This window comes from Lepidochelys olivacea, assembly GCF_965140295.1.
Source record: "Lepidochelys olivacea isolate rLepOli2 genome assembly, chromosome: 8".
NCBI classification, from domain to species: Eukaryota; Metazoa; Chordata; order Testudines; family Cheloniidae; genus Lepidochelys; species Lepidochelys olivacea.
Genome location: NC_140418.1, coordinates 74870582 through 74897354, shown reverse-complemented (window position 1 = coordinate 74897354; position 26773 = coordinate 74870582). Strand labels below are relative to the sequence as shown.

The window sequence follows — 26773 nt, the reverse complement described above, 5'->3', positions numbered from 1 at the left end:
TGGGATAAGGCAGAAGGAGCCAAATATAAACATCTAGGTTTATGGACAGTAGGAAAGATGATGGTATTGTCAACAGTAACAAAAAGGATAAGGGGAGGAGGCTTGGAAAGTAAAGATAGGGAGTTCAGTTTTGCCCATGTTGTGTTTAAATTGCAGTGACACATCCAAGATGTCAGAAAGACACGCTGAGATGTGGGATAGGTTGGAAGGAGCTGATTAAGAGTGGAAAAGATAACTCTCAAACCTATCCACATACACATGGTAGCTGAAGTCATACAAGAAGCCCAAAAAAATGTTAAAGGAGAAGTTGGTCAAGTGAAGAGCTTGTGTGACTGCCCACAAAATAGGAGGATCCACTGAGATACAATGAAAGAATGATCAGAGGGTAGAAGAGCCAGGAGAGGACACAAATACCCAAGGAAGGACAAGATGTCAAGAAAGAGCAAGTGACCAGTTTTATAAGCAAGTGAAGGAGGATTAGGTAGAGAGCCAGAAATTCTGGCCATGAAAGGAGTCAGAGATCCTGGTGAGATTAATTTCAGTGGAATGAAGGGGCCAAGTGGAGCTAGAAAAGAGGAATTGTAGGCAACAGTGGCAAATAGTGCCTTTGAGTTTAGAGATTAAAGGATGGGAGAGGAAGTAGTTGGAAAGGCAGGTGGAATAAAGGGACTGCTTCTTGAGGATGGAGAGACCACAGCATGCTTTTATTGAGAGGTAGAAGCAAGACGCAAGTCAGGGAAGAGTGGGTGTGGGGACAACAGGAGGACAGCAGGCACGACAGATTATATCAGTGATAGGATTTTGGGGAAGGGGAAAGTGGAGGGAAAATTAGGACAGTCCTACCTAAGCAAGTTAATCACAATTGTCTATTAATTGTCTATTGTCTATTAATTAATTGTCACAATTGTCTATTAATATAATTTACAAATAAAAAATGTATATTAATGCCATTATGCAGGATTCTGTACAAAAAATTAGATATGGGGCCTGTTCCAAGCTTACATTCAAAGTCACGGTCCAGATAATGTGCCAGAATGCCAAATAATCTCCATTTGGCGCAAATAACTTGATTCTAACTTCATATTAACATTATCCTACAGATCTCAGAGCATCACAAATGTGCATTTGTGAAGCATGTTGTGATATAAGCCTCATACACCCCTCAGGGACTAATGATTATGATCCAAAATTCAGGGTCTAGCCAGGATCATAGTTAGCATTTCCACCTCATTCACTGGCCACAAGGATTATACTTGACAAACACACAGTCCCTGCTTGCACTGAATATCCACTAGCCTCTCGTCCCAACCCATTTTAGAGCAAGGTTTTCCATGCCAATTATCCAGATGAGGATGGATACAAACTTAATCTAGAATCTGGATTAGAGGATACTCAAAGTGCTCTCTTACTTTATGAAAAGGATGAGGATACCCCACTTCTTTGCAATATTTAATAAGGATTTGATGTGATTATTAGTATTAAACCCTATGAAACAAGAATTTACAAGTGGGGAAGTGTCATTACTTAGCCCTGGTCTACACTAGGACTTTAGGTCGAATTTAGCAGCGTTAAATCGATGTAAACCTGCACCCGTCCACACAATGAAGCCCTTTATTTCGACTTAAAGGGCTCTTAAAATCGATTTCCTTACTCCACCCCTGACAAGTGGATTAGGGCTTAAATCGGCCTTGCCGGGTCGAATTTGGGGTACTGTGGACACAATTTGACGGTATTGGCCTCCGGGAGCTATCCCAGAGTGCTCCATTGTGACTGCTCTGGACAGCACTCTCAACTCAGATACATGATTGTTTGCTGTTGCTCTGATGCAGGGAGGGGCGACTGACAAACACGGCTTACAGGGTTGGCTTACAGGGAGTTAAAAATCAACAAAGGGGGTGGCTTTACATCAAGGAGTATTTCAGGCAGGACTTCATGGAGGGTTCCAATAAGAAATGGTGCACCTAAGTTATTGTTCTTATTGGAACAAGGAGGTTAGTCTGGCTTCTGATTGATACATGGCTAGATTTACCTCGCTGCACCTTCTCTGTGAGTGACTGCAGTGCTGACCTAGAGGAATGAGTCCCCTAGATGGGGAAGGGGGGGAAGCAAATGAGTACAAAACAAATCTGGTCTATTTCTTGTTTTGATACACTCCATCTATCTTTTACATCTTTGGCTGGCAGCAGACGGTGCAGAAGGACTGCATGCCATCCACATCTCAGGGCTGCTCGGCAGAAGATGGTACAATAGGACTGCTAGCCATCCTCATCTCTTGCCTGCCCGGCGGAAGATGATGCAATAGGACTGCTAGCAATCTGTATCACCTGCCTGCTCACCATAAGATGGTTCAATAGGACTGACTGCAGGACAAAAGAGAATGACCTGATCAAGTCACTCCAGATTTAGTCCCTGCGCCCATGTCTGTCCAGGCGCTCCTGATCGACCTCATACAGGCGACCAGGAGCACCTCAGACACGATGATGACGGCTACCAGTCCTATTGCACCGTCTGCTGCCACAAGACAATGGGTTGCTGCTGCTGTGTAGCAATGCCGTACCGCATCTGCCAGCACCCAGGAGACATACGGTGACAGTGAGCTGAGTGGGCTCCATGCTTGCCGTGGTATGGCATCCGCACAGGTAACTCAGGAAAAAAGGCGCGAAACGATTGTCTGCCCTTGCTTTCACGGAGGGAGGGAGGGAACGGGGGCCTGACGATATGTACCCAGAACTACCCGCGACAATGTTTTAGCCCCATCAGGCATTGGGATCTCAACCCAGAATTCCAATGGGCAGCGGAGACTGCGGGAACTGTGGGATAGCTACCCACAGTGCAACGCTCCGGAAGTCGACTCTAGCCTCAGTACTGTGGAAGCACTCTGCCGAGTTAATGCACTTAGAGCATTTTCTGTGGGGACGCACACACTCGAATATATAAAACCAATTTCTAAAAAACCGACTTCTATAAATTCCACCTAATTTCGTAGTGTAGACATACCCTTATACATTAAGAAATGCCACCAATATATAAAACAGTTGTGAACATCTAGTAAGGAAATCAACATATGGAAAGCAGTAACTGATTCAGCATTAGAAATCAACTCTTATGTAGAATGAAGTGCTGATTCTAGTCAGAGGAACAGAGAGCTGACATTTAATATTCAGTGGGCAAATTCCTAAAAACAACTTTCATTGGCTTGTCAAATTCCACTGCACATTAATACCCAATTACCTGTACACTTATTTTAGGTTGCATTAGAAAAAAGGAGGCTAGCAACAGTACAATGTAAAGAGCAGGAAAAACAAAAACCCTTTCTAAAGAGATATTGAGTGTCCTAGGGGAGGAGGACTAGAGTATATCTAAGAGAAATGGTAAACACCTTAAATTAAAATCAAATGAAACTGAATAAAAAAACTCTTCACTGGCAAAATGAAGTTAATTAGGAGACTGGTTAAGAGACAGAGGTGCTGAATACATACTACACTTTGTAGTTTAGGGTGATTAAAGTTAGGTCAGCATAGTTTAGTGTACAGAAATCTAGTCAATTAAACTGTATTACCCGGAAGAGAACACTTTGAAACACTCACAAATTTTGTTATTTACAGGTTTGTGAGATATTGTAAGAAAAACTATACATATTAATAAGGATGTAATTTCATCTCTGGGATTTAGTGACAGTGATAAACCACTCAAGCTTCACTCTTGGTTTATACGGTCATTGGAACCCTTTGATGGAATTACAGCCTTACAAACACTTGGGTGCATGTTATTTCTTACTATATGCATACATTTTGAATAAGAGTGTCATTTGAGAAATTTTTTCCTTGAAATATATTTTTTTCAACTTTGCCCTGTATAATGAATTTGGAAACATCTGGAACTTAAGTGTAAACATAAGCCATTTACTTTTGCTAAGGCAAAACTCATATGTTCATGGACACATTTGGAAGCTGATGCAGTATATGAACACAACAGTGTACAGCTGAAGGTTTAAGACTGTAGTTTGATTATTGATGTGCCGCTCATGCTAGTCTTTTGGATTATACTAAAAACTGACACAGAAGAGATATTGTATATATTCAATATTTTAGTTTACTTTACTAAAGGAATCCTACCACGCATGTGTACTGAAAATTAAGTACAGTAAAGACATGCTTTTAACTTTTGTTTTCAGCTTCTGATATGGAAAAGAATTTTACACACTTGAGCTGGAACAACTTTTGGTTTAAATAGTGTCACTTTTAGTGGCAATGATAATTTTGAAGCATGGTTTTACAAGGAAGTTCCTAAAAGCCTTGCAAGACTCCATGTTTATGGTGTCTGATTGTCCAAATTTGGTATAGCAGTTTAGAAAGAAAAAATTGTGATTTTTTAAACTAAAAAGTGCAAACTGGACCTGGGATTTCAAAGTCAAGCCAGACTCTTTCATTCTTGTGGATTGACCACAATGAAGAGGTCTGTTCTACCCAGCCTTCTTGGACACAGATTGACCAATTGTAGACACTCTACAGAAAGATAGGCTGCCACTGGACAGTGGGTACCATCACACCCTACCCTGGGGACATGTCCCCTTCCACTCTAATTCTACCCTTGCGACCCCTCACACAGCTATATTGATTCTGCTAACCAGAATTAAGGTACTATAAAGTACTTTGTCATGAATGCAATCAGTTATGTCTGAGTAAACCATGTTCAGAGTCTGCTGTGTAAGTCTGTGCCTTTTATACAGTCACTTACTTTAAAGTGTAGTTCTACTCAAAAGTTAACTTCCACAGGACCACAAATTAGAGGAGAAGGTTGTCATCCCTCCTTTTGGTGGGTGGTAAATCCAAGATGATGTTTCTAATTCACTAGAAAATGTAAGGTTTTGCTTTTGTGAGGTTTGTTGTCTATATAAAGCTGAAAATATGGATCTGGTTGTCACAAATAAGAAAGAAGAATGTGAATATATACTTTGTACATGAATGGTGTGCTCATGATGCTGGTTACCTTGCACTCAGTCTCAGCTTGTTTACGTTTTGCTTCACTCAGCTGAGCAAGAAGTCCTTTGTTCTGCGCAGAAAGATATTGCACCTTTCCTTGTAGATTGCTGACCTCTTGCTCCGCCCTCCGTAAATGGTTACTGTTGATGTGGTTCTGACATTTATAAAAAAAAGTGTGTCAGAAGAGGTCTTATCACACCTACCTAAATAGACAAGGAAAGCACTAACATTTCTTCCAATAGATATTTTATAAACAGGATTTACAAGTCAGTTTTATTTACAAATTCAGTAAATCAAAAGGTTATTTTATTGAGCAAGAAGCATTCCAAGATTTGTTGCAATTAAAAATTGCTCATCTTAATGTTTATTTTGAATGAAAATATGTTTTGATAAAGTATACTCAGATACCAGGTGGTCTAGTGCAACGTTTCTCAAATGCAGACCTCAGGGGGTTTTCATGTAGCCACGACAGTCATCTGGGCAGTGATTGGGGCGAGGGAGGATCAGCCTCTCCCACTCCTTCCTTGTTGCTCCTGGATGTGCAGCACCCCACACCGCCTCTGGAGAGAGAGGTGGGGCACAATGCTGCAGCAGCAAGGTGAGTTCTTGACCCACCTTGAGGGGAGGGGGTTTCGGCATCAGGCTCCAGCAGGGAGACTTCAGGAGCCTGGCCGTGCAGCCCTGGGCTCCCACCGCGGGGCAGTGGGTACTGACCACCCCGGCTCTGGCCACGCAGCCCTGACCTCGAGCTGAGGGACTTCGCCTCCACCCTCTGGTTCCAGCTGCGCGGCAGCAGGCGCTGGCCCCCAGCTCCAGTCTCAAGCTCGGGCCGTGCAGTGGCAGGTGCCAACCTGCAGCTCTGGCTGCGCTGATCCATGCCCCAGCTGCACAGCAGCGGGCCCCAACCCACAGCTTTGTTCCCGAGATCTGGCCACGTGGTGGCGCGAGCTGGCCCCAGGTGCTGATCCCTGGTCCTGGCCGTGCAGCAGCAGGTGCGGGCTCCTGGCTCCACCCATGCAGTCCCGGGCTCTGGCCTTGTGGCGACAGGCACTGGTCCCCAGGCGCTGACCTACAGCTCTGGCTGCGCAGCAGCGGGCACCAATCCCTGGCTCCGGCTATGCAGTTCCTGTCCCCAGCTCTGGGCTCTGGCCATGGGCACTGAGCCCCGGCCACATAGCAGACACCAGGTCATGGCTCTGGCCACTTGACAGTTGGACTCACCCATCCCTATCGCCCCTGCCGTCTCCCACAGCACCGCATCCATTGCCCCCCCCCCCCCCGCAACCCCGAGCCCCGCCACACTGCCCAGCATCCATCCTACCATCACATCTGGCCCCTGCCACCTCCCCCTGAAGCCCCACCACATACAGGGTTTAATGGGTCCTGGGGCTTGCTGAGAAAAGTGATATTAACAAACATGTAAGTATCACTTTTCACAGCAGACTTACTAGCTATCTGTGAAAAGCGATACTTGTATGTTTGTTAAAAATCACGTCACTTTTCATAGCTTCCCAGGTAGCTACTCAGTGTGCTGTGATATGAACAAATTTACAAATATCACTCCCAAAGAGGAGGCAGCATTATTTGTATTGAGTCTGCCAAAAAACCTTACAAATATAAATTACAATGATTTGGATGTGTATCTGTGCATATTTAATTGTTCTTCCCTAAAGTTAATTAACTATTTTAGGAAAAAGTATCAGTGTGGCCACCAGTGAGTTGGTGGCCGCACTTTGAGGCCACCAAAAAATTTGTTGAGAGAACACCTGGTCTAGTGTATACAGAACATTAAGATTAGTAACTCAAGTATGTTCAACACTGAAAGGCAAATTATATTTTTGCCTAGAAAGACTATATATGCTTATATACAAAATGATATATGAACCAAATTATTGTTCAAATGGAAGATAACAGCATACGTCTATATACAAGCACTAAGGAAATACACTGAAGTGAGGTTATTTATGATTGTTAGTACATGGCATATGATAAAACAGGATAACTATACCCCCTGCTGACTGAAATAAAAAATGCATTAAATGAAAGTAATTTCTACAATGCCAAGTTAGCAACCCTAATGAAAAAGGTTTAATTAACTTATCTGAGATATTTTATGAAGCTTTTTACTCCATCAGTGGCATGTAACAAATTCTAACTGGTGACTCTGGGCCAAATACTGGGTGCAGAGTCAGTTCTTTACACCACACCACCATGTGTCCCAACTCCTGCTTCCTGGGACAGCAGGGAATGGTACTGGTAGTGCTGAGATGCATTCAGAATGTAAAATGTACCAGGTTTCTCCCTGTGTCAGTTATGTTTGAGACTTTTTCCATGAGAGGATTCCCCAAAAGTCGATTGCAAAGCCTTCACTCCTCACCTCCTTTCAAGTAACAGAAGTTCAATACTATGCTATAGTGTCAACAGAAATTTCAGGAATAAAAGTGTTTGGTGAAGTGCACATAATACAGGTTTTTTTTGGTCAAGTGATGCTCCCTCATTCCTTGGTTATAGCAGAATTTAAATAGGTAAACATGTTACACTTCTCTCTTCACAAACACCCCAGTCACATGGAATTTATCACAGCTAAAGAGGCAAAATGTTGGTGCAAACTCTTTCTTAAGTATTGGCAGCACACAGCTGATCTGCAAGGATCCTCTGGCCAATTCAGGAGCCAGATTCATGGGTTATGAAAGAAGGTCACCATCAGGCAAAACCACATAGGCAACTCCCAAGGGGAAGGAAAGGAGCAGATAGTATTTCTGTCAGATAAATTTTGCCTATTAAATTTAATGGATTTAAAAATACACGCTTATTGTACTAAACTAGGACTGTAAAACAATTGAGATTCATACATATCCACCCAGCATGGCGAGTTCATTACTTAACATCAAGGTGGGAAGTTTAGAAAGATGGAGCGTCATATATCGTAAGTCTTGAAAAGAAGTGGAAGGGAATCAAACTGGAGTCTCATTCTTAACCAGTCGAAAAGCATAAGATTGTTGTACTGTCTCATTATGCTACTGTCACTGGTAAAGGCTATCCCTTGGCATCCCTAGGTGCCAGCATTCAGTTTGGATCACAATAATGCTTAACTCTCTGCCATCTCAGTACTAGTTTTCAATAACATACCTGTGTTTCCATCTCCATCATTCTTTGTTTCATCTCTTTTAGATCTGCCTGACTTTCTGCTTCTCTCAATCGGATTGTCATCAATTCATCTTGCAGTTCATTCACAGTGTTCTTTCTGGATGGATCTTTCCATCTTCCAGCAGTGCGAGCTAGATGACGCTAAAATCATTTATAATGGCTTTTTTTAGATTATGTATCTATAGCTATCTCTCAGGACTCTCCTAAAATACTATTACCTCATCTGCTGAAGAATGAAGTACTTCACAATCCACCACCACAATTTTAAAGAATCAAACAGAAGACTAACATAGCATTACAGTTCATCATAAAAAAGACAAACAGCCACAAGGTTGCAGTTACAAAAACTGAGACACAGTGGCTTGGGGACAGGAATTTTCAATTGGGGCAATCATGAAACTGAAAGTCTGTCCTTAAAACAAGAGAAGTTGGAGTATTTCAAAACACCTGAATAGCAGGATTTTGCTAAGCTCCAATCTCTACTTGCATTCACTGAAATAGGATCTTTACTTTATACTTGTATATCTCCCACCAGAAGGTTTTAATTTGTGGCATGAGGTAGAAAGCCCTCATCTACAACCTGGATCCATTTTACATTTTTAAAGTAAAAACACATTGTGGCTCCCTCATTTAATATGCCATTTCTGTACAGACCCAGTCACCAGTCTACTTGACCCCATTTTTCAGACTTACATATTCAATTATCCTGCTTTATTCAAAAATATTTAAGTTTATCAAGAGGTTTATATGCATACCTGCCAGTGTTCCTCCAAATCCTTGACTTGCTGTCTAAGTTCTTTTAGGCCCATCAAAGCTTCTGCTTCTCTCAACTTCACTGCAATCAGTTCTTCTTGGAGTCTGGCAACATTATTCTCATCAGGTAAAGAACTGTTCCTCTGTAGCAAAGAAGACCCTCTTAAACATTTAATTGAAGAAATGTACATTTAGGAAGTTTTGTTCCAAGATCACATGGAGTGATTACTATTCCTGATGCACCTTAAGATGAAATGAGAAGCTTTAAAGCTAAATCTGAGATTGTTGATAGAATAAAATATGGATTTAAGTTAGACAAATACCTTTTAAGTATGAACTAAAATTACATACCAAGATTTCAGCCCGCCTGGCCTCTAGACTTCTCATGCTGGAGTTGATGGCATCACTAAAAAGCAGGGCAGGGAGCCGGACTGCTTACACTGTCTTTGGTATTAATGATGCCAACAAAAATGCATGGAAAACAAGTCTGTAGGTTTTGAACTCTATTTTTGCTAGGTAAAGTGAAGGTGGAATAGATTTTATATCATTAAGGCGACTTTTGCCATTCGATCCTACACATCTCTTATTAATGAATGAGATCTCAGACTAATTTTTGGAAAGTTTGTTCATCCTTGAAAAGGGCAGCAGAAAGTGATGTTGAAAAAAGATGGGTCAATGAAGATTCAGAATGGCAGTTGGGCAAGGAAATATGAAACAGGGACAGAAGCAGAACCCTACTCGGGGGGGAGGGGAGAGAAGAAAAAGAAAAACAGAAAGAAAGGAAAAAAAAGTCTGGGGGAAACTAACCAGAAAGAAGAAAAGCTGGTTAGAACAGGTTGGAAAAAGTTAAAATACTAACATGGAATTACTGAAACAAATTAAAACCACCAAAAAGTAACAGGGAAATTTAAAAAAGAAATCCACCTGAACAGGAGCATCCCTGCTCATCACATTGCTAATGCGTGACGGATTTTAACTGCTGTTAAAAGTGTTGTTCCTCCCCCACCCTAGCATTTTTTAGTGTTTAAGAAACACTGGTTGTTTTTTGTACCTTTGGGGATCATGATGATTTGGCTAACATAGTATTTATTTAAAACCTTAGGATTCAATAGTACCATCAGAATTAACAGATGGTGAACATCCACTTTAACAGCTTCAAAAAGGTCTCAGACGAAGTGCTGTAGCTATTTCCAAGTATGAACAGCTACAGTACATCCTTCTGGGCGCCTGAACTATTAGTGCATCAGCATAGACCTTGGGACAATGAATATAATTTTTCCCAACCTACATGGTCTAAAGATAGTAGACTGCAGTAGTCAAAGCAACTTTTGGTTATTTTAGGTCCTCTCATCCACCCAAGTGTACATGCTCCAGTCCAGAGATGCTGTAACATTATAAAGTTATTTCCTAAAACTGGGTTTTATCTGTTATGGTTATAACTTTTTTCAGATGTACACTGATTTTTTAAATTTAAAGAATATCATGTCCCTGTTTGAAGAGGCTTAAATATAAGTAAATGCTCATCTGAATTTTGGGGTCAGATCACGAATTCTTATTTGAACATGTTAAATTTATCTGTTATTGCCTTAATGTTTTACGTATCTTACACCACCACACACCTGCCAAGCCTTCCAGAGAATTTGATTTACCTGTTATGAGTCAAGATGTTACTTTTAAAAACACTGTACTCCAGGTCTTACTTTGCCTAAAATATAAGTTTTGATCAAAGTCCTTGTAGTCTGGTGGGTCTGTCCACCAGCTTGGGGACAAAACAGGCAGCCACAGCCACCTCTGTTTTAGCCTTCTATACAGGCTTTTATTCTTTTGCCACACAAATGCAAGATTTATAGAAAAAGTAACAAAAAGGGATAGTCCTGACCTGGCCTGATACTGCAAGATCCTTTACACCCCAGAAGCTCAAAAGGTCATGACCTCCCTTGGCCTCAGGGGGATCATAGGGCCTACCCCATCTGATACACCCTTCTGCTGCTGGTCAGGAAAATGTCTCTCTCCTGTTTCCCCACCCTTACGGAGCTGTAGCCTCACTTATATCTTCCCACTGGGAATCAGAGTCAATCATTATCTGCTGGTTTCCAACTTCTGCCAGGGCTTGCTGTTCCCTGGTTCAACAGACCCTTTGAGGGGCAGACTGCCATGCAGTACATCATATCAGTTATATCATTTGGGATTATTCCATCTTATTCTGAAAATTTTTGATGTGCTATAGATTTTTGTTCTGCAAAGGAAGCTGGATGTTTTGACAGTTGATTGTTAGAGGACAACTGTAACTTTCAATATGCATGAAAATGAGGGAGATGGTTTTGGTTTTGACATCCAAGAGAGAGTTGAGGTTTTTGATACTGTGAAGGGGAGGCATCTTTTTCCTTCTCATTTTGGAAATTTTCCTGCCCAACGAGCACTTGAAAATTTGGGAAGGAGGAGAGCTTTAATTCCTCATTCCCCATAACAGGTACCTTTGTCAGCAGCTAGCTACACCCTGCATCAATATCTACCAGTAGTCCAAGCATTGATGGACACTATCTTGAGGCTTGACAAAACTATCAACAATGAAATAAAACGTTTACACGGACCACCACCAGAATTCAATGTGATCACATGGAAATGAAATGAAAGGGAACTGTTCACACCTGAGCTATTGCTCCAAGCTCTCTGAAGGCTCAAGCACACATCTTTGCTTTTGGTTACATTCATCACAGATTTTTGAAGGTTTTTTGCAACCATGAGCTAGAAACCAAACATGATAGATTTTTGCAGCACAATCATGCAGCTAAACTATGGGAACTAGTGTGGTTATTTACAGTGCTACTTTATGCGGAGGATCATGATTTTGGTTTACCTTTTCCATCTCTAGAACCTTATCTTGCATCTCCTTCAGAGCACAATGGGATTCCGCTTCACTTAGTCTGGCTTGGACCAACTCTTTTTCCAGCTGTAGCACAAAGTCTTCACTGTAGCGGGAACTGCACTTATGCTATAAAGTTTGCAAATATACATTATCAAGTGAGAATAGTAGTGGGCAAAAGTTCACACACACTTAAATCTACAAATAAAGTGTGCTCCTGAAAGCTCAAGACTAACAGCAGTATGCCTGACAGTGCAGATAGGTGCAGTACATATTTCTGTCCAAAGCTCTCCTAATACGCTTCCATCCAGACTTGCAGACGCTGGTTGAGAGGCATAGCACTAGGATATCTGAAACACCCTAAATGCACCCAAACAGGACGACCACATTGTGAGCCCCTTAATTCCATTGGGTTACTCACATATTTAGTCCCAATGAAATCAACAGGAATATTTGTCACAGTAACTGATCACCAATGTGATTAAGGGGTTACATCTGGCACAGTGATTTTGTGCAGTGCAGTCATATTTCACTTCTTGCGACAGCCATGTTGTTAAAAAAAAAAAAAAGGCATTTCTTTCAAGACTGCTTTACCAGTGTAACAGAAAACTTTGTTGCCACCACAAAGCCAGGAAGATTCACAATTGAATAGTCCTTGGCAGAACCTGCTTGATAGGCAATAACACTCCCCTACCTGAGAATTTCTTTTATGGCTCTGTCATTTGGGAAAGATGGTTGTTTAAGTCTTCAAGAAAGCAGTGGTCTCTAGAGTTTTTACATGCATAAGTGGTATGCAAGTCCAATTTAAGGGGCAACAGTTGAATGTAGTTTCTATCGTATAGTATTATTAACTATAACATCTAGAATTAAGACCTTGCATATTTGTTTTACTCAATCATCAATTCAAAATCAGATCAGAACTATCAGCTGTAACACATGTAAACAAAAACACTTCCCATTTTGTCTATGTTTTTCTTGAACAATTTAGTTTCTGAATTAAATAGACTTTGCAAAGCTACTGAAGCATAATGTATATTATGGTAGCACACCACATGGGACTAGGCACTATACAGAAATAGGAAGACAACCCTTGCCTTGAGGACACAAACTATAAAGACAGACAAGCAGTACAAGGTGAGCATATATAACATACAAGGAAAGGGGCCATGGTGATGGTTAGCCATTGTTAGGTTTATTTTTTATGTATAAAATGTGTGAGTTGTATCATGGCCTTTAAATTCAGTGCCTACAATTACCCCAGAGGAAAACCTGTGGTAGTATAGAACAAGTTATATGCCTACAAGTCAACAGAATACAGTTCTATAGGGCGGAGTTGTATACAAACCTCAAGGACCAAATCCTACTCAGTTTACTCATGCAAGCAGTCCCATTTTTTCCAGTGTGCCTACTCATTTATTGCAAGCAAGTGTTGGCCCTAAACAACTGTGACAGAACAAATATGCACTGTAGCATTTAGGGAACATCACAAGGACTTTGCTGTGATTATCAGTTTTCCTTCATGACCACACTAGTTGAATTCATGTCACTTTTCCAAATGTACATAATTAAGCCCCATAGTGAGCTTACTTCAAAAAATATAGGTCCTGTATATCTTATTAATGATACTTAGAGCAAGTTTGACAGTCTGTTATAGGTTTCGTGTTCCAAGTTCTGTTTAAGATAGGACATGCAAACAAGAAAACATGGCATTGTTCCTTAAGGTTGAGATCCTCATTTTACTTTTTAACCAAGATTAATTTACAATAATTCATTTTTGATAGGAAAGTACAGTCTTGAAGAGCTACTTAAAACAGTAATTCCTGCTTCAAGGACATGATTTTTTTTTTAAAAAAAATAGAAGTTTGAGGAGGTGCTTATTGAAAGTAAGCTACTTTATTTCTAATTATTTGGCAAGTTTCAAGTGGCTTTCATGTAGTCCATTGCACCAAAATGGTCTATGACATGTACGAACTACTCTAATTTGTGTATGTTTTCTGACCAGTACTTTGTTCCTTATTGTTGATATCACCACAGTAACTGAATGCAATTTTGTATTTCTTTATTTTATTTCAAGTCTGTCTGCAAGTCATGAATGTGCCTACAACAGACCTAACTTTATGCCGATTGCCCAGCACAGTCAGAATAACCAGGAGCAGATTTTTGCAGAGTTCAGCGTTATAGCTTTTTGCTCATCAGATAATCATGTACATCAGAAGACATTAGATTTTCTGTTCTACATACTGAATTACCAGAATCAGCACCATTTTAGATAAACAATTAAGAGTCTACTTAAAGGTGTGATTTTACATTGAAAATTTTGCAAAGTCAGAGCAACTTTGCTTTTAGATGCCAGTAGCTTGTCCCAGGTCACACAGGAAGCCTGTGGCAGAGTGAGAAACTGAACTCAGATCTCCAAGTCCCAGTCCAATGGAACACCTAATCCTTGGGAAGATGTTACACAGATGCATGTGAATATTAAAAGTGTACCTCTACCATAAGTACAGCTCCAAGACACATGGAGACAAACATAAATGCTGGAACTAGGGATGGTGCTCCACCCCCTGGCTTGAGGGGGTTTCCATCATATACAGGGTTTACAGTGTAGTGGGGGTGCTGAGAGCCATTGAACCATACAAATTGTTCCAGCACCCATGGAGGCAAATCTCTAGTACCTTCCTCATTTAGCTTCACAAATGGATATATTACTCTCTAACCCATTCAGATGTTAAACTCAGGAACTGAATTTCACCACTATGAAATGTCTTTGGCAGCTGCCAGATTGTCGCATTCCCCAGGAAATGCTTTTGCAGCGATCTACAGTGAAGACATTAAGATTATTGGCTCAGTGAAATCCAGGGCTGCTCACACACAGTTGCCTTTGGCCAGAAGCTGCACACACACAGTTGTTTATGGAATCAGGTACTATCTATAGTACTTTTCCAAACTACCTAGTTTCAGGTTCTCCTTGGGTAAGTTACATTTTGTTTTATGATTCTTTAACCATCAAGTTAAAAAGTTTGCCACTATGCACACACACAGTATTAAAATGCTTTAATGAATGAATTTGTATTTCCTTGGGCAACACTATGCTTTTCAATATCACACATTTTAGCAGGTGTTCCTGAAAGAAGTTGCATTCTACGGAGTTATAAACATAATTGAATAGATGTGCATTAGTCCCCGTTCAGGAAGCATCACTATTCAAACAGGACATTTACTCCTTTACGTGTCTACAATGCTTGAAAGCTAGCCATCATGAGCTTCTCAAAGACATCTGCAACTATTTTTTCCCCAGCTGCACAGGAACTTAAAATTTTAAATTTATTCAAATCAAAATTAGATTTATTTCTAAGTTATGCGATTTACATGGAAAATGGAGGTATGTGTTGAATACACATTTTATAGTCTAATTCAATTTAGAAAATGCATGACAAACTTGCAAACTGAAAAGAAAATTTAAGAAGTAACAAGAAATATTAAAAAGATCCTTTGCTTCCCCATAAGGTTCAAGTTGGAGCTGTGTCCAACAGTTTTGAGAGATCCCTAGAGTAATCCCCAGCTTTTACAAATCCAAAAAAAAAAGTTATTGTAGCATTCATATATTTGGTCTACCAAAAAAATTTTTTAAAAAATCTGAAGTTGCCTCATGGGAGAGTCAGCTTACTGGAGATTTATTACAATGAAAGTTTGACTCACCTTTACAAATTATCACATTTTTTTAGAATAAACTAACAACTTCCAAATTTTGCTGAATTTTGAGCACAATTACCTCCATGCTCCCTACTAAACTGTAGTAAATTTGTGCTAAACTATCTCCTTAGATTTAATCTTTAGGTTACCCAATGTTTTCAGAGAACTTTGACAAGTTACTAAATTTTTTTTCTTTTTTGAAACATTGATGAGAGCGCATGAAAATATAAAATTTTTTAATTATCTTCTAATGTCTTCCAGACAAATTTTTGGTTTGTTTTTAAAATTACGTTCTATTTGGCACAAATGCTACCTACAACCTTTTTGTGTCAGAATATGGCTACCTTTACAATGCATTTGGCTCCCCTTCCCCACTTGCCAATCTAATAAAACCATTAGGTGGTTCATTTACTCACCAGTTGCCCTATACTAGAGCATGCAGTTTAGGGTCTGGAACAAAAATTATATCTCAGTCAAATTTTCATGCCAGACTGCTACCTTAATATAATCTGCTATTCAAAGAAAAAGGATCTCGTTATCCTATATATAAAATGTTGTCAGATGTGATGTGTGTGTACAATGAGCAAGATTATTTCAGCATACAAAGTCATCAGTAGTAGTTTCAAGTCAGTCTCATAATTATTGTCTGAAGAGAGTTTTAAGAAGTTTTCCCCTCCTTCCATAGAGACACAGAAGTCCACAAAAACTGCCCCAAAAAGACACTTTGGCAATTTGTAAGAGAGTCATTTATTTTTACCTTCAAATTCCCTACAAATATTTATGCTAAACATTTAAGAAAAATCTCAAGGCCGCACACAAATCGGGGTTCTGGTGACAACAGGCACACTTCGGCAACATGCACAATTTTATGTGCATTTGTAGTCTTGTAGAGCAGTTGTGTAGAAGATATTTAAGACCAAACATTTTACACAGGTAATCTTAAAATAGGGCCTTTAGTCATTTCACGTGAGCTTGAAATCTCAGATCTCACAACAGATAGAATCAAATCTGGTTAGTATTTGAACATGAGTAATTGCACTTTTCATATCAGCCTGGCTAGCATAATTGCAACTTGGGTAATATATTCTTCCTACCTAAATCTGCTTCCGAAGTTTCATCTAGAGAAGTTTGCTTTCCCTCTTAAAGTCCATTACTGCTGCGGTCTAAAAGAGACTAGTGCGTGAATACTTTCCATTTGTTACCTTAATGTTCAGTATCTATCAAATTTAGGCCCCAGTCCTGCAATTCATGGCATACAGATGCAGATATGCGCCCATACACAGTGACGTGCAGGACAAGGGACTTAGACTCTAAAATATTTATGGTGTGGACTGTACTTTAAAATTTATGCAAGTTACACCAAGCAAATACTTCTTAGTATGTAATGCCACTCAGAGGTGGTTGTTAACACATCACCCGTAAAATAATTTTTGAATCCTTCAGGATGAAGGGCAATAAACAAAGTAAGATTATATTGACATCAAGATATTCTAATACTCCCAAGAGCGGATCCACAAGAGTAAGCAACAGCATCAAAATAATGAGATGCCTCAACATTTTCCAGTCAAAGTTGCTAATTACAAATTTCTTTTTAACTTCAGATTTTAAATTTTATTAAGCTTCCACTAGGTGGTGCTCTGCATACATTCAAAGTTTTTGCAGCCACTATCTATTTCTCATGTTAAAAAAAAAGTGCACTATGTAAACCCCACCAACACACACAGTCATTAAAACTCCAGGGAAGGTACCAGTTCAGGCAGCCTTAGCATCCAATCTCCTCATTAACCAAATGCACTGACTCCTCACTTCCACAATCAACTCCTTTGCACTTCCAATATATAGCCAATGACAATACACAGCAAATTCCTTTACATCACACAAATGCACAACCTTTACTCCAACCACAGATTGTATCTGCAGAGCATAGTGATCTCATGCACTTACAGTCTTGTGCATTATTTGTACAACTGAAAGCATATGGCTGGAATCAAGGTTGTGGGTGAGAGATTTAGGGCAACTTAGTACATGCACAGTGATTACAGGGCAAATGCCTCCCATCTCTCATTGCCACTCATCCACAGGCCTCACCATCCCTGCAATATCCACCCCATCCTCAACCTACACAGCAGCTAATCCAACATATTTGGCTCCTCACAATGCTACTGCCCAGTGTGCTGAGACTCAAGGGGATGAAAGCAGTGATGCCAGAGTTGGTATTTATGTCCAGGGGGGCACTGGTGGGGGTGTCCTCTGTACTTAATATGCTTGAAGGACTCCCCTCACCCTTATGCCTAGTACACCAGAAAGCAGATGTGCCAAGGAGGCCCTTTAACACGGTTTTAGAAAGGGCTAGTTTTTAAAGTGCCAGTCTGACTAGTAAAATAACTGAACAAATAATTAAATTCACTTGGCCCATACACAATGAGTGAATTTAGCCCTCAAATTTAACAAAGTAAATTGCTAAACATAGATTTTAGTCCCACTTCAATTGCAAATTTAAATGCAACACTAACTATGGAGATGCTAGGGTATGTCCAGACATACATTTAGATACAAACCCTTTTTTGTTGGCACATGAGGATATATTTTGAAAACTTCACAAGTGGCTGTGGGTATAAAAAGTTTCATTTCACTGGAAAGGTACTTACTAGAATGCTTTAAGTTAAAAAACAGCCACAAGAACTTCTCCACCATTCCTACAATCCATTTCTTGTTTCTTAATGGGAAACTTGCCACAATTAAGCAAACAGTGATTTGTTGCATGTCAGTTAGTCAGAGCTCTCTTCACAGTTATGATCTACTCAGACTACATTTTCTTGTTACAACCACTCTGAAATGCAGTATTTGGGCATTACAAACAGAGATTGCATATGCACAAAATGCTTCAATTTCTACAAATTTGTATTCCAGTTGCATTTCGGGTATACAGATTTACCTTTGTCGAAAGAAACATTTTCCAGCTTCCCAGATTGCACTTGCAAGTATTTCCTGAGCTTTAGGGAAGGAATTATGCACTGAAGGCTGGTACTGGTAGGAAGGGCTACAGTTCTATTTTGATTTGTTTTCTTGTTGGTAATACCTGGCTGTACAACTGTGTTTTAGACATGTGGCAGAAGTGCCTAGAGCTCTGGACAGGTTCTTTGTGATGCACTGTCTAAAATTATATGGGAGTTTATATGCCAGTACATAACTGTTTTTCTTAAATGCAAGTTTAGATTGCAGAGGCACATCTATATCTTTCAGGAGAAAATAGCAAATGCTCCAACAGCGGTTAAGAGCAAAATGACACTTTGAATCCATTCTAAAACAATGACCACTTAGTAAAACTTCCATAGTTTACACAAGCTAGCTACAGTGTACACACCTACTTGATTTCTAAACATAAGCCAAAATATGCTGAAGGAGCATAGTTTATGTTCTCCATTTAGTAAAAAGTGCTTTTTTGGTACAGCATAAAGTCTTAGCATGTCACTAGAAGCCTACAGATATCTTACCTACTGGCTTACACAAAGCTACTCTCAGGAAACAACAAATTGTCTAAGTAGGTAGAAAAATTAAAATCATTCCATGTTAAATTCTAACAAGAGGTTAGGCAAAGGTGTTACAATCAAGTCTCATGTCAATTTGCAATTCCTGGACTTAATATTTGAAGACCTACAGAAAAATACTGAAGGAAAAATAACTGGTTTGTCCAATGGGTGCAGAGAATATACATAAAGAAGTTTAATTTAGTCTATCTATAAGTCACAAACCACGCTATTAAATGGTCTATCATTCTTACAAGTTGGATTTTGTATAATGTCATGAGTGCAAACAGTATGATACACAAAATATTTACAAGGACGGCACAGAGATTGTGCCATGACCAGTAGAAATAAACAAGTGAATGAGACAGATGAGATGAAGTGCTACCAAGCTCCTTACCCATTGTTGCTGCTGGAGCTCCCTGACGGTATTCTCAGCTTGCTCCAGTTTAGTAATGGCCTCATCACTCTGCTGTTTGATGGTGGCTAGCTCCCGTTTTATGAGGTAGTTTTCCTCAGCCTCCTGGGCCCTTGTCACTTGTCCCTTAGGACATAATTTTCTTTTTAAAGCAATTGAGGACAGATCCAAGAAACACTGCCTTTGTGATGCTCAGCCATTAACTTTGCGATATTAAATCTCAAACAGCATAGTACTTGGTTACAATTGATAATTTAGTAAAATGTAGCAGTTTAGTACTGCTAATCTGTGAAATTAAAGTTTAGCATCTTTTAGCAAGTTCAGTTGTGTACTTGCATTCAATAAAATTCAGTTCATGCAATGTTACTCTGTTATACATGCACCGGTTTGCTAAGAGTTTTCAGCGTTCAGTTTAAGGGTAAGCGTTAATACAATGCCACAGAATCCATGGATTACAAAATTGTACTATGAATTTCATGTTAGAAAAATATTACAACGTGCAGATGTCAGATTTTTAGCATCTAAAAATAGACCAAACAAAATTCTAATGAAGAATTAGCTAAATATTTTATGTCCAAATTAGGTAGGTAAGGTTACATTTCAAAATAAATGCACGTAACTATCCATGCATTAAATGCAGTTTTTTCCATTTTGAGGGTGGGAGGGGAGGTATAAGGTAAAATACTCAAGGACTATACCTGTATCAATCTATCTGCCAAGGAAGCACTTTCCTACAAAAAGGAAAAATTTAGACAGGAATATAAGGGAAAAGAAAAACAAAAACAAAGGAGAGGTAAGAGGACAACTTAAGATGCAAGAAAGAATGTCTTATTCTACCCATTTTCCATACAAACAGTAATCTTTCAGGACTGACTTTTCATACAAATTAATACAATTTATGTGTGAAAGTCGCTGCAATGATTACCTTCTGTATCAATCTAGTGTTCCATTTTAGCAGTCAGTCAAAGGAGGTCCTCAAAGCCAGACTAAGAATTTAAAACTCATCTAGAAAGGACTAGATATTTTGATGTGAACCAATTTTTTGTTTAGTCTACACTAGATAGTAATGCACTATCCGAAATATTCTGAATATGAACATGAATGTAAAGTACTTGACCCATGTTATACCATGAAAGGAAGGCACAATCTGATCATATTTAAAACTCAGCTAAATGCAGAGGCATTCATGCAATACCAAGATTCCCAAGAGGTAAAAGCAAGAACGTTAAATGATGCACAATGTCAGGCATGAAGAGCCAGTGACTTATTCTAAAACCGGTTTAGTAGCCAATAGTTTGCATTAGTACATTCTAGCAATAACTTAGTTTGCTAGTTTAACACACCTTGCTCAAGTTCTACAACAGAAATTTTTTCCTAGATATCTAAGTACTCTGACAAGCATTCTATCCAAAGCAATTCAGCTTAGCCAAAGAACCCACTGAAACTTTCAGGCAAGTGCAGTTTCAAGTCTATTCTCCTCTAATGCACTTATATGTTTTTCAGATTCTCTGCAACAAAGTACAAAATTACTACTTCCAGACAAAATATATCATTAAACGATCAAAAAAAAGTTCAGTCACATTAAGAGAACTTAGTTCTTATCTATATTAAACTGATCACTTAGCTGTTTAAATTAGGTTCAAATGTTCTCATGAAATCACAATTAAGTCATCTATATTATGACTATTAGAGATTTTTTGAGAAGGAAAAGCATCTTTTTCCTCACAACAGGTGCACCTATTGGTTTGCAATATATTGCTGTTGTACAGCTATTTCCCTATTAATAGAGAATCACTCCTAAACAAATAGGATTGTTAAAAAATGAAAGATACTTAAGAGAAACCACTAATATTGGAATACCCTGAAGATGAAACTCTGCAACTTTTGCTTGAGTTACACAATTACCAAATGCTCTCATGTTTGACTGAGTACATTAAAAACAAAGCTTTCTATAAACTTATATTCAAATCCCTCTGAAACATTTCTTGTACTTTTATTTGTAAAACTGTAATATTTAATTATGGAAATTCACTACTGAGTGACTCATTGCAATCTGCCTTTAGCAGTCTCAAAAACAGGCTTCTCTTTTCTTGTAAGAGGGGTAGCCGTGTTACTCTGTATCCACAAAAACAACAAGGAGTCCAGTGGTACCTTAAAGAATAACAGATTTATTTGGACATAAGCTTTTGTGGGGAAAAAACCCACTTCAGATGCATGGGGTGAAAATTACAGATGCAGGCATAAATATACTGACACACGAAGAGAAGTGAGTTACCTTACAAGTGGAGAACCAGTGTTGACAGGGCCAATTCAATCAGGGTGGATGTGGTCCACTCCCAATAATTGCTGAGGAGCTGTCAATACCAACAGAGGGAAAATTGCTTTTGTAGTGAGCCAGCCACTCCCAAGTCCCGATTAAAGCCCAAATTAATGGTGTTAGATTTGCAAATGAATTGTAGCTCTGCAGTTTCTCTTTGAAGTCTATTTCTGAAGTTTTTTTTTCTTGAAGTATGGTTACTTTTAAATGTTATAGAATGTCTAGGGAGATTGAAGTGTTCTCCTACTGGCTTTTGTATGTTACCATTCCTGATGTCTGATTTGTGTCCATTTATCCTTTTACGTAGAGACTGTCCGGTTTGGCGAAAGTACAGGACAGAGGGGCATTGCTGGCACATGATGGCATATAGCACATTAGCAGATATGCAGGTGAACCCCTCAGACAGAGACAAACATCTATAAGATCTTCATCAAGCATTCTTAAAACTACAACACCCACCTGGGAAAGTGAGGAAATAGATTGACAGAGCGAGATGGATACCCAGAAGTCACCAACTACAGGACAGGCCCACCAAGGAAAACAGAACGCCACTGGTGATCACGTACAGCCCCCAGCTAAAACCTCTCCAGCATATCATCAATGATCTATAACTTATCCTGGAAAAGGATCCCTCACTCTCACAGGCCTTGAGAGGCAGGCCAGTCCTCGCTTATAGATGCCCCCCAACCTGAAGCAAATACTCACCAGCAACTACACATCACACCACAGAAATAACCACCCAGGAACCAATCCCTGTAACAAACCGCATTGCCTACTCTGTCCCCATATCTACTCTAGCGACACCAGAGGACCCAACCACATGAGCCACACCAGCAGGGGATTCATTCACCTGCACATCTACTAATGTGATATATACCATCATGCCCCAGCAATGCCCCTCTGCCATGTACACTGGCCAAACCAGACAGTCTCTATGTAAAAGAATAAACAGACACAAATCAGACATCAGGAATGGTAACATACAGAAGCCAGTAGGAAAATAGGGACATGGGAGTGGCTGGCTCACTCCATGCATCTGAAGTGGGTTTTTTACTCATGAAAGCTTATGCCCAAATAAATCGGTTAGTCTTTAAGGTGCCACCGGACTCCTCATTGTTCTTTTCATGTAAGTTTTACCCATATATTATCAACACTAAAAGCGGAAACATTCCCAAAGTCTTTTCTTTAAACAATATTTTCTTGCCCAATTTTTTGCTTCATGAATGTTGCACTCTAACTTGCAAGAAACCACACTATAAATAAAAGTTCTCTATTGCTATAACAAATTAGAATTTGATACAACACCTGTTAAAGGAACGGTTGTTTCAATTTACCAGTTGAAAGGATTATGTCTCTGGGGGGCATGCAAAGCCCCAGGAAATTACTAGTGTACAAAGACTGCTATGCACTCTACATGTGTCTGATTTAATCTGGGAAATGAACAATTTAATATTGCAAGTTAGAACGAAAAATCACTTAAATTTATAACCAGAATTATGATTTCAGGATATGGACAAAGAGGTTATCCAAGAGCAGTGCCTGTATTTTGACAATACATCAATACCGGTTTACTTTTATAATCTGATGTGCTTTCAAAAAATAAAATGAAATCCACAGAATTGTACTGAAGTCCAAATGTTGAAGTCTAAGAAGTTTAGATCTATCTGAAAGCATACCCATGTCTTTCCTGCCTCTGACCCAATTTTGTAGTGTAATAAAGATCCATGCAAGAGGCCAGAGTACCAGGCAACAGGCTTCCCAGACTGAATTAGACTGGGAGTGCTGCAACAGCCTATTAGGGTTTTGGAAGTATAGAGGCTGGTGGAACCTGCATTCATCTCTATCCTCTTTCTACTAACTCACAGTGAGCATTTGCGAGCTCTTCATTCAGCCCTCACCTGCAGTGGCTAGAAACTTAGGACTTTGGATAGTTAAGGATCCTCCCAAACTACATGTACTCTAATCTTTCTGTATTTTGCAGAGATCCTTCTGACGCAGGGAATGCAATTCCACAGGAAATGAAGTTGGGATTTTTAAATTATATGCAATTCTATCCATTTAGTATGACCCTAAGATACAAGTTTTAGGGAACACTGCATTGGTAAGCAGCATCCATATTACTATATTACTGCCATGCTATTCAGCTAAGTAGAGTTAACAAATACTGCAGAATAGTGCACAAAAATTTATAAACAAGTTACAGTTATGAGGTACCCAGGTCATGTATTCAAGTTTGTAGCAATTATGTAGTAAAGATGCAGGCTAAATCCAGTCACTCATGTACTCACTTTTTCTAGTGTTTCAATGCGCTGTTTTAAGAGTCTGTTTTCTGTTCGTAGTCTCTGTAAAAGAAGCAAGACAGTTTTAAGCGTGTATGTGGGAGGATATGGACTAAAGAGATAGATAATCAAGTGACACCAGAAACTCAAACAAGTTAATTTCTTTAAATAAAAATAAATAAATCCACACTATTCAGCACATTATAAATGAAACATTATAAATGAGTAGAGAAAGCAGCAGTAACAAACGTCCCTTTCACACATACCGCTTCATCTGAATTAGCACGTCATAGAAAACATGGAAACTGGATTTGTTAAAGATAGCAAAGTTGAGACCAAATTTGCATTCTAATAAAAGGGTAGTAAGCTGTAAGTCACAGGACGCACCTACATAACATTTTAGAGAGAAGGCTGTTCAAGCTTCTATGGTAAACAACATTAGCTTTATAAAGTTAGATTATACAATTCAGACAAGGCCAGATGAAAACTAGCTAGCTGGAATTCAAGAAAATTAGTTTTATCCTGAAAAATATTTTCCCTGTTCCCAAAAGTTAAAACAGCCCCATGACTTAGATAGAAAGTGAGTAGGGGAATGGGGGAGAACATTTCTTGTAGGTCCCATCCAGAAAACTACTACAAGTAATGCCATCTTTAGCTGTAGAGGGGATTTCACCAGTTTAACACAATTGCCTATAAGGGCTCTTCTAAACTTGTTTGCATATGCACAAGTGCATAGTTTGTTCATGCAGTTGCCACAACCGCGTGTGAAGCAGATGTGGGGCTTTCAATGGCCACTTACACATACAATCATGATAATTAATTGCATACAAGTTAAGCATGTATTTACCCTTTTGTTCAAAACTGCACGGGATAAAGTCAAGTTAGCCTAACTAAGTAAACAATCTTCACATTAATAGTGGTGCTAAAGATTATAGTTACTATATATTGAGAATCCCAAAGGTTTGTTCACTGTATTATTTTAATTAATGTACCATTGCCAAATCTCTTCTGGCATGCCCAATGGGGAATCAGGCCTAAATTTTCAGAAGTGTTTAGATATAGAGTGACTCAAACGCTGAGCATCCACGCTCTCAAAGTCAGGGTCTTATAAAGAATCTAAAGTTGTGTCCCAAAAACAGACTCTCAATCTCTAGTAACTTTTGAAAATTTAGGCCAAAAACGTATAACAACTTTGCACTTCAACAGTGCTTTTTATCAAAAGGTCTCAATGGTTTCAGAACATTACTTCCACATAACACCCATGTGTAGAAGGCAAGAAACCCCATTTTTTCAGATAAACAGGCACAAAAAGGGAAGTGACTAGCAAAGGCTACAAGAGTCTGACAGAACTGGAATTCGAACCCAGATCTCCCAACTTCCAGTCCTGTCCTTTAGTCTCAAGACCAGCTGCTCCTTTAATTTACTACCCCCAAACGGTTATAAGTCCCTGATAGGGAAATATCTTGGTATGTATTTTTGTTTTCCCATATGAACCAATAACCTGGCTGTGATTTAGATCTGGGTTTTAGATAGCTCAGCTGGACTTACTGCTTTGTCAAATTAACAGCTATTTTGTTTATATGTTTTACTGGTATGTGCAAATGATTGTTAAGAGTATTAAGTAGTTAATTTTAGACATGGAGCAGCATCATGTCTGCCTATACACTGAATGCAAAGCCAGCATCTGTGGCATCTGCGCCTGTAGTGAGAATGAAGTCTGCAATGAATACAATACAGCCATCAGGAACAAGGGATTCAATAGATTACTGCAATAAAGAATACCAACAAATGGGAGTTTCACCTCTCCCCCCCCCAACAAGTGTCTTGCTGGAAGCAGCAGGATGGATGCCTCCCACAGAAGTGACGACTTTTTAAAAGATACCCTTTTTTATAAATATCAGAACTGTTTATTCACGTTCAGGCTTTTGTCCTATTACAGAAAGGATGTATTACCTAACAAATGTTAAAATAAATTAACATTACTAAGAATAGATGAAGATTCTGAAGAAATTGGAAACACTTTTAATATTTAATCCTGAATATCCTACCATAACCCAGATGAGCAAACTTGTTACATACCCCATGACATCTCCCATCACCAGTGGGATTCTCCCCTAACAGGATATTGGAAGGAGCTGTTTTTAGAGCCAAAGACGTGGATCTCATTTTCACACAGCTTTTAGTGGCTGGGGGAGATGGATCAAACCCAAACTTTTGCCCAGTTGAAGGACATCAGAAACACTACTAAAGAGAAGTTTAAAAATTGATTTTGTCATTGGTTTTAACATTCACCTAATGAACTGAATTTAAGTATTTGATTTTGGCAAGACTAAGGATTTGATTTTCTTTTTGCATAATGATGTTCACATTACTTTTGAAATCCAACCATCAGAAGATTGCAATATTGCAAAGTATCTTATGTTTTTAAAACATCTTCACCAACTATAGGTTGCTAAATTAGTGACAAGCTATGAAACAATACATAGATTCTGTATGCTTTGTGACATTCTGTATGCTTTGTAGTTGGATAGAGAAACTAGTGGGAAATGAGATAAGGGTTTGTGATGACCCATGATTAGAAATTAATATATTGACACCCATGAAGGGAAATTAGCTCAAACTGTACAGCCAATAAGGCTAAGAGTACAAAAACAGCAAAAGCTTGTTTTTGTCGCTAAAGCAAGCAGATACAATAAATGAATACACATGAAGCTGGTCAGTTAGTAATAAGGTGCCACATTTGCAAGGACTTTTCAGAGCAGAACTTAACTTTAAGGTTCTTTTTTAAAATGTTATATAT

At 39.2% G+C, this 26773-nt stretch overlaps 1 protein-coding gene across 5 annotated transcripts in view; it reads right to left on the bottom strand.

Moving 5' to 3' along the window:
• The window catches only part of EVI5 (ecotropic viral integration site 5), a 125481-nt gene that overhangs the window by 56637 nt on the left and 42071 nt on the right, over positions 1-26773 (bottom strand). For 3 of the 5 annotated variants that reach the window (XM_084637794.1, XM_084637792.1, XM_084637793.1), the window contains exons 11-17: positions 23983-24036; positions 20076-20108; positions 19360-19503; positions 11740-11874; positions 8885-9025; positions 8112-8270; positions 4990-5136 (exon numbers count right to left, since the gene is read on the bottom strand). In XM_084637794.1, the coding sequence (XP_084493920.1) occupies positions 4990-5136; positions 8112-8270; positions 8885-9025; positions 11740-11874; positions 19360-19503; positions 20076-20108; positions 23983-24036 (813 nt within the window). The remainder of the gene's footprint in view (positions 1-4989; positions 5137-8111; positions 8271-8884; positions 9026-11739; positions 11875-19359; positions 19504-20075; positions 20109-23982; positions 24037-26773) is intronic. The other 2 variants (XM_084637795.1, XM_084637796.1) reach the window with 2 other exon arrangements.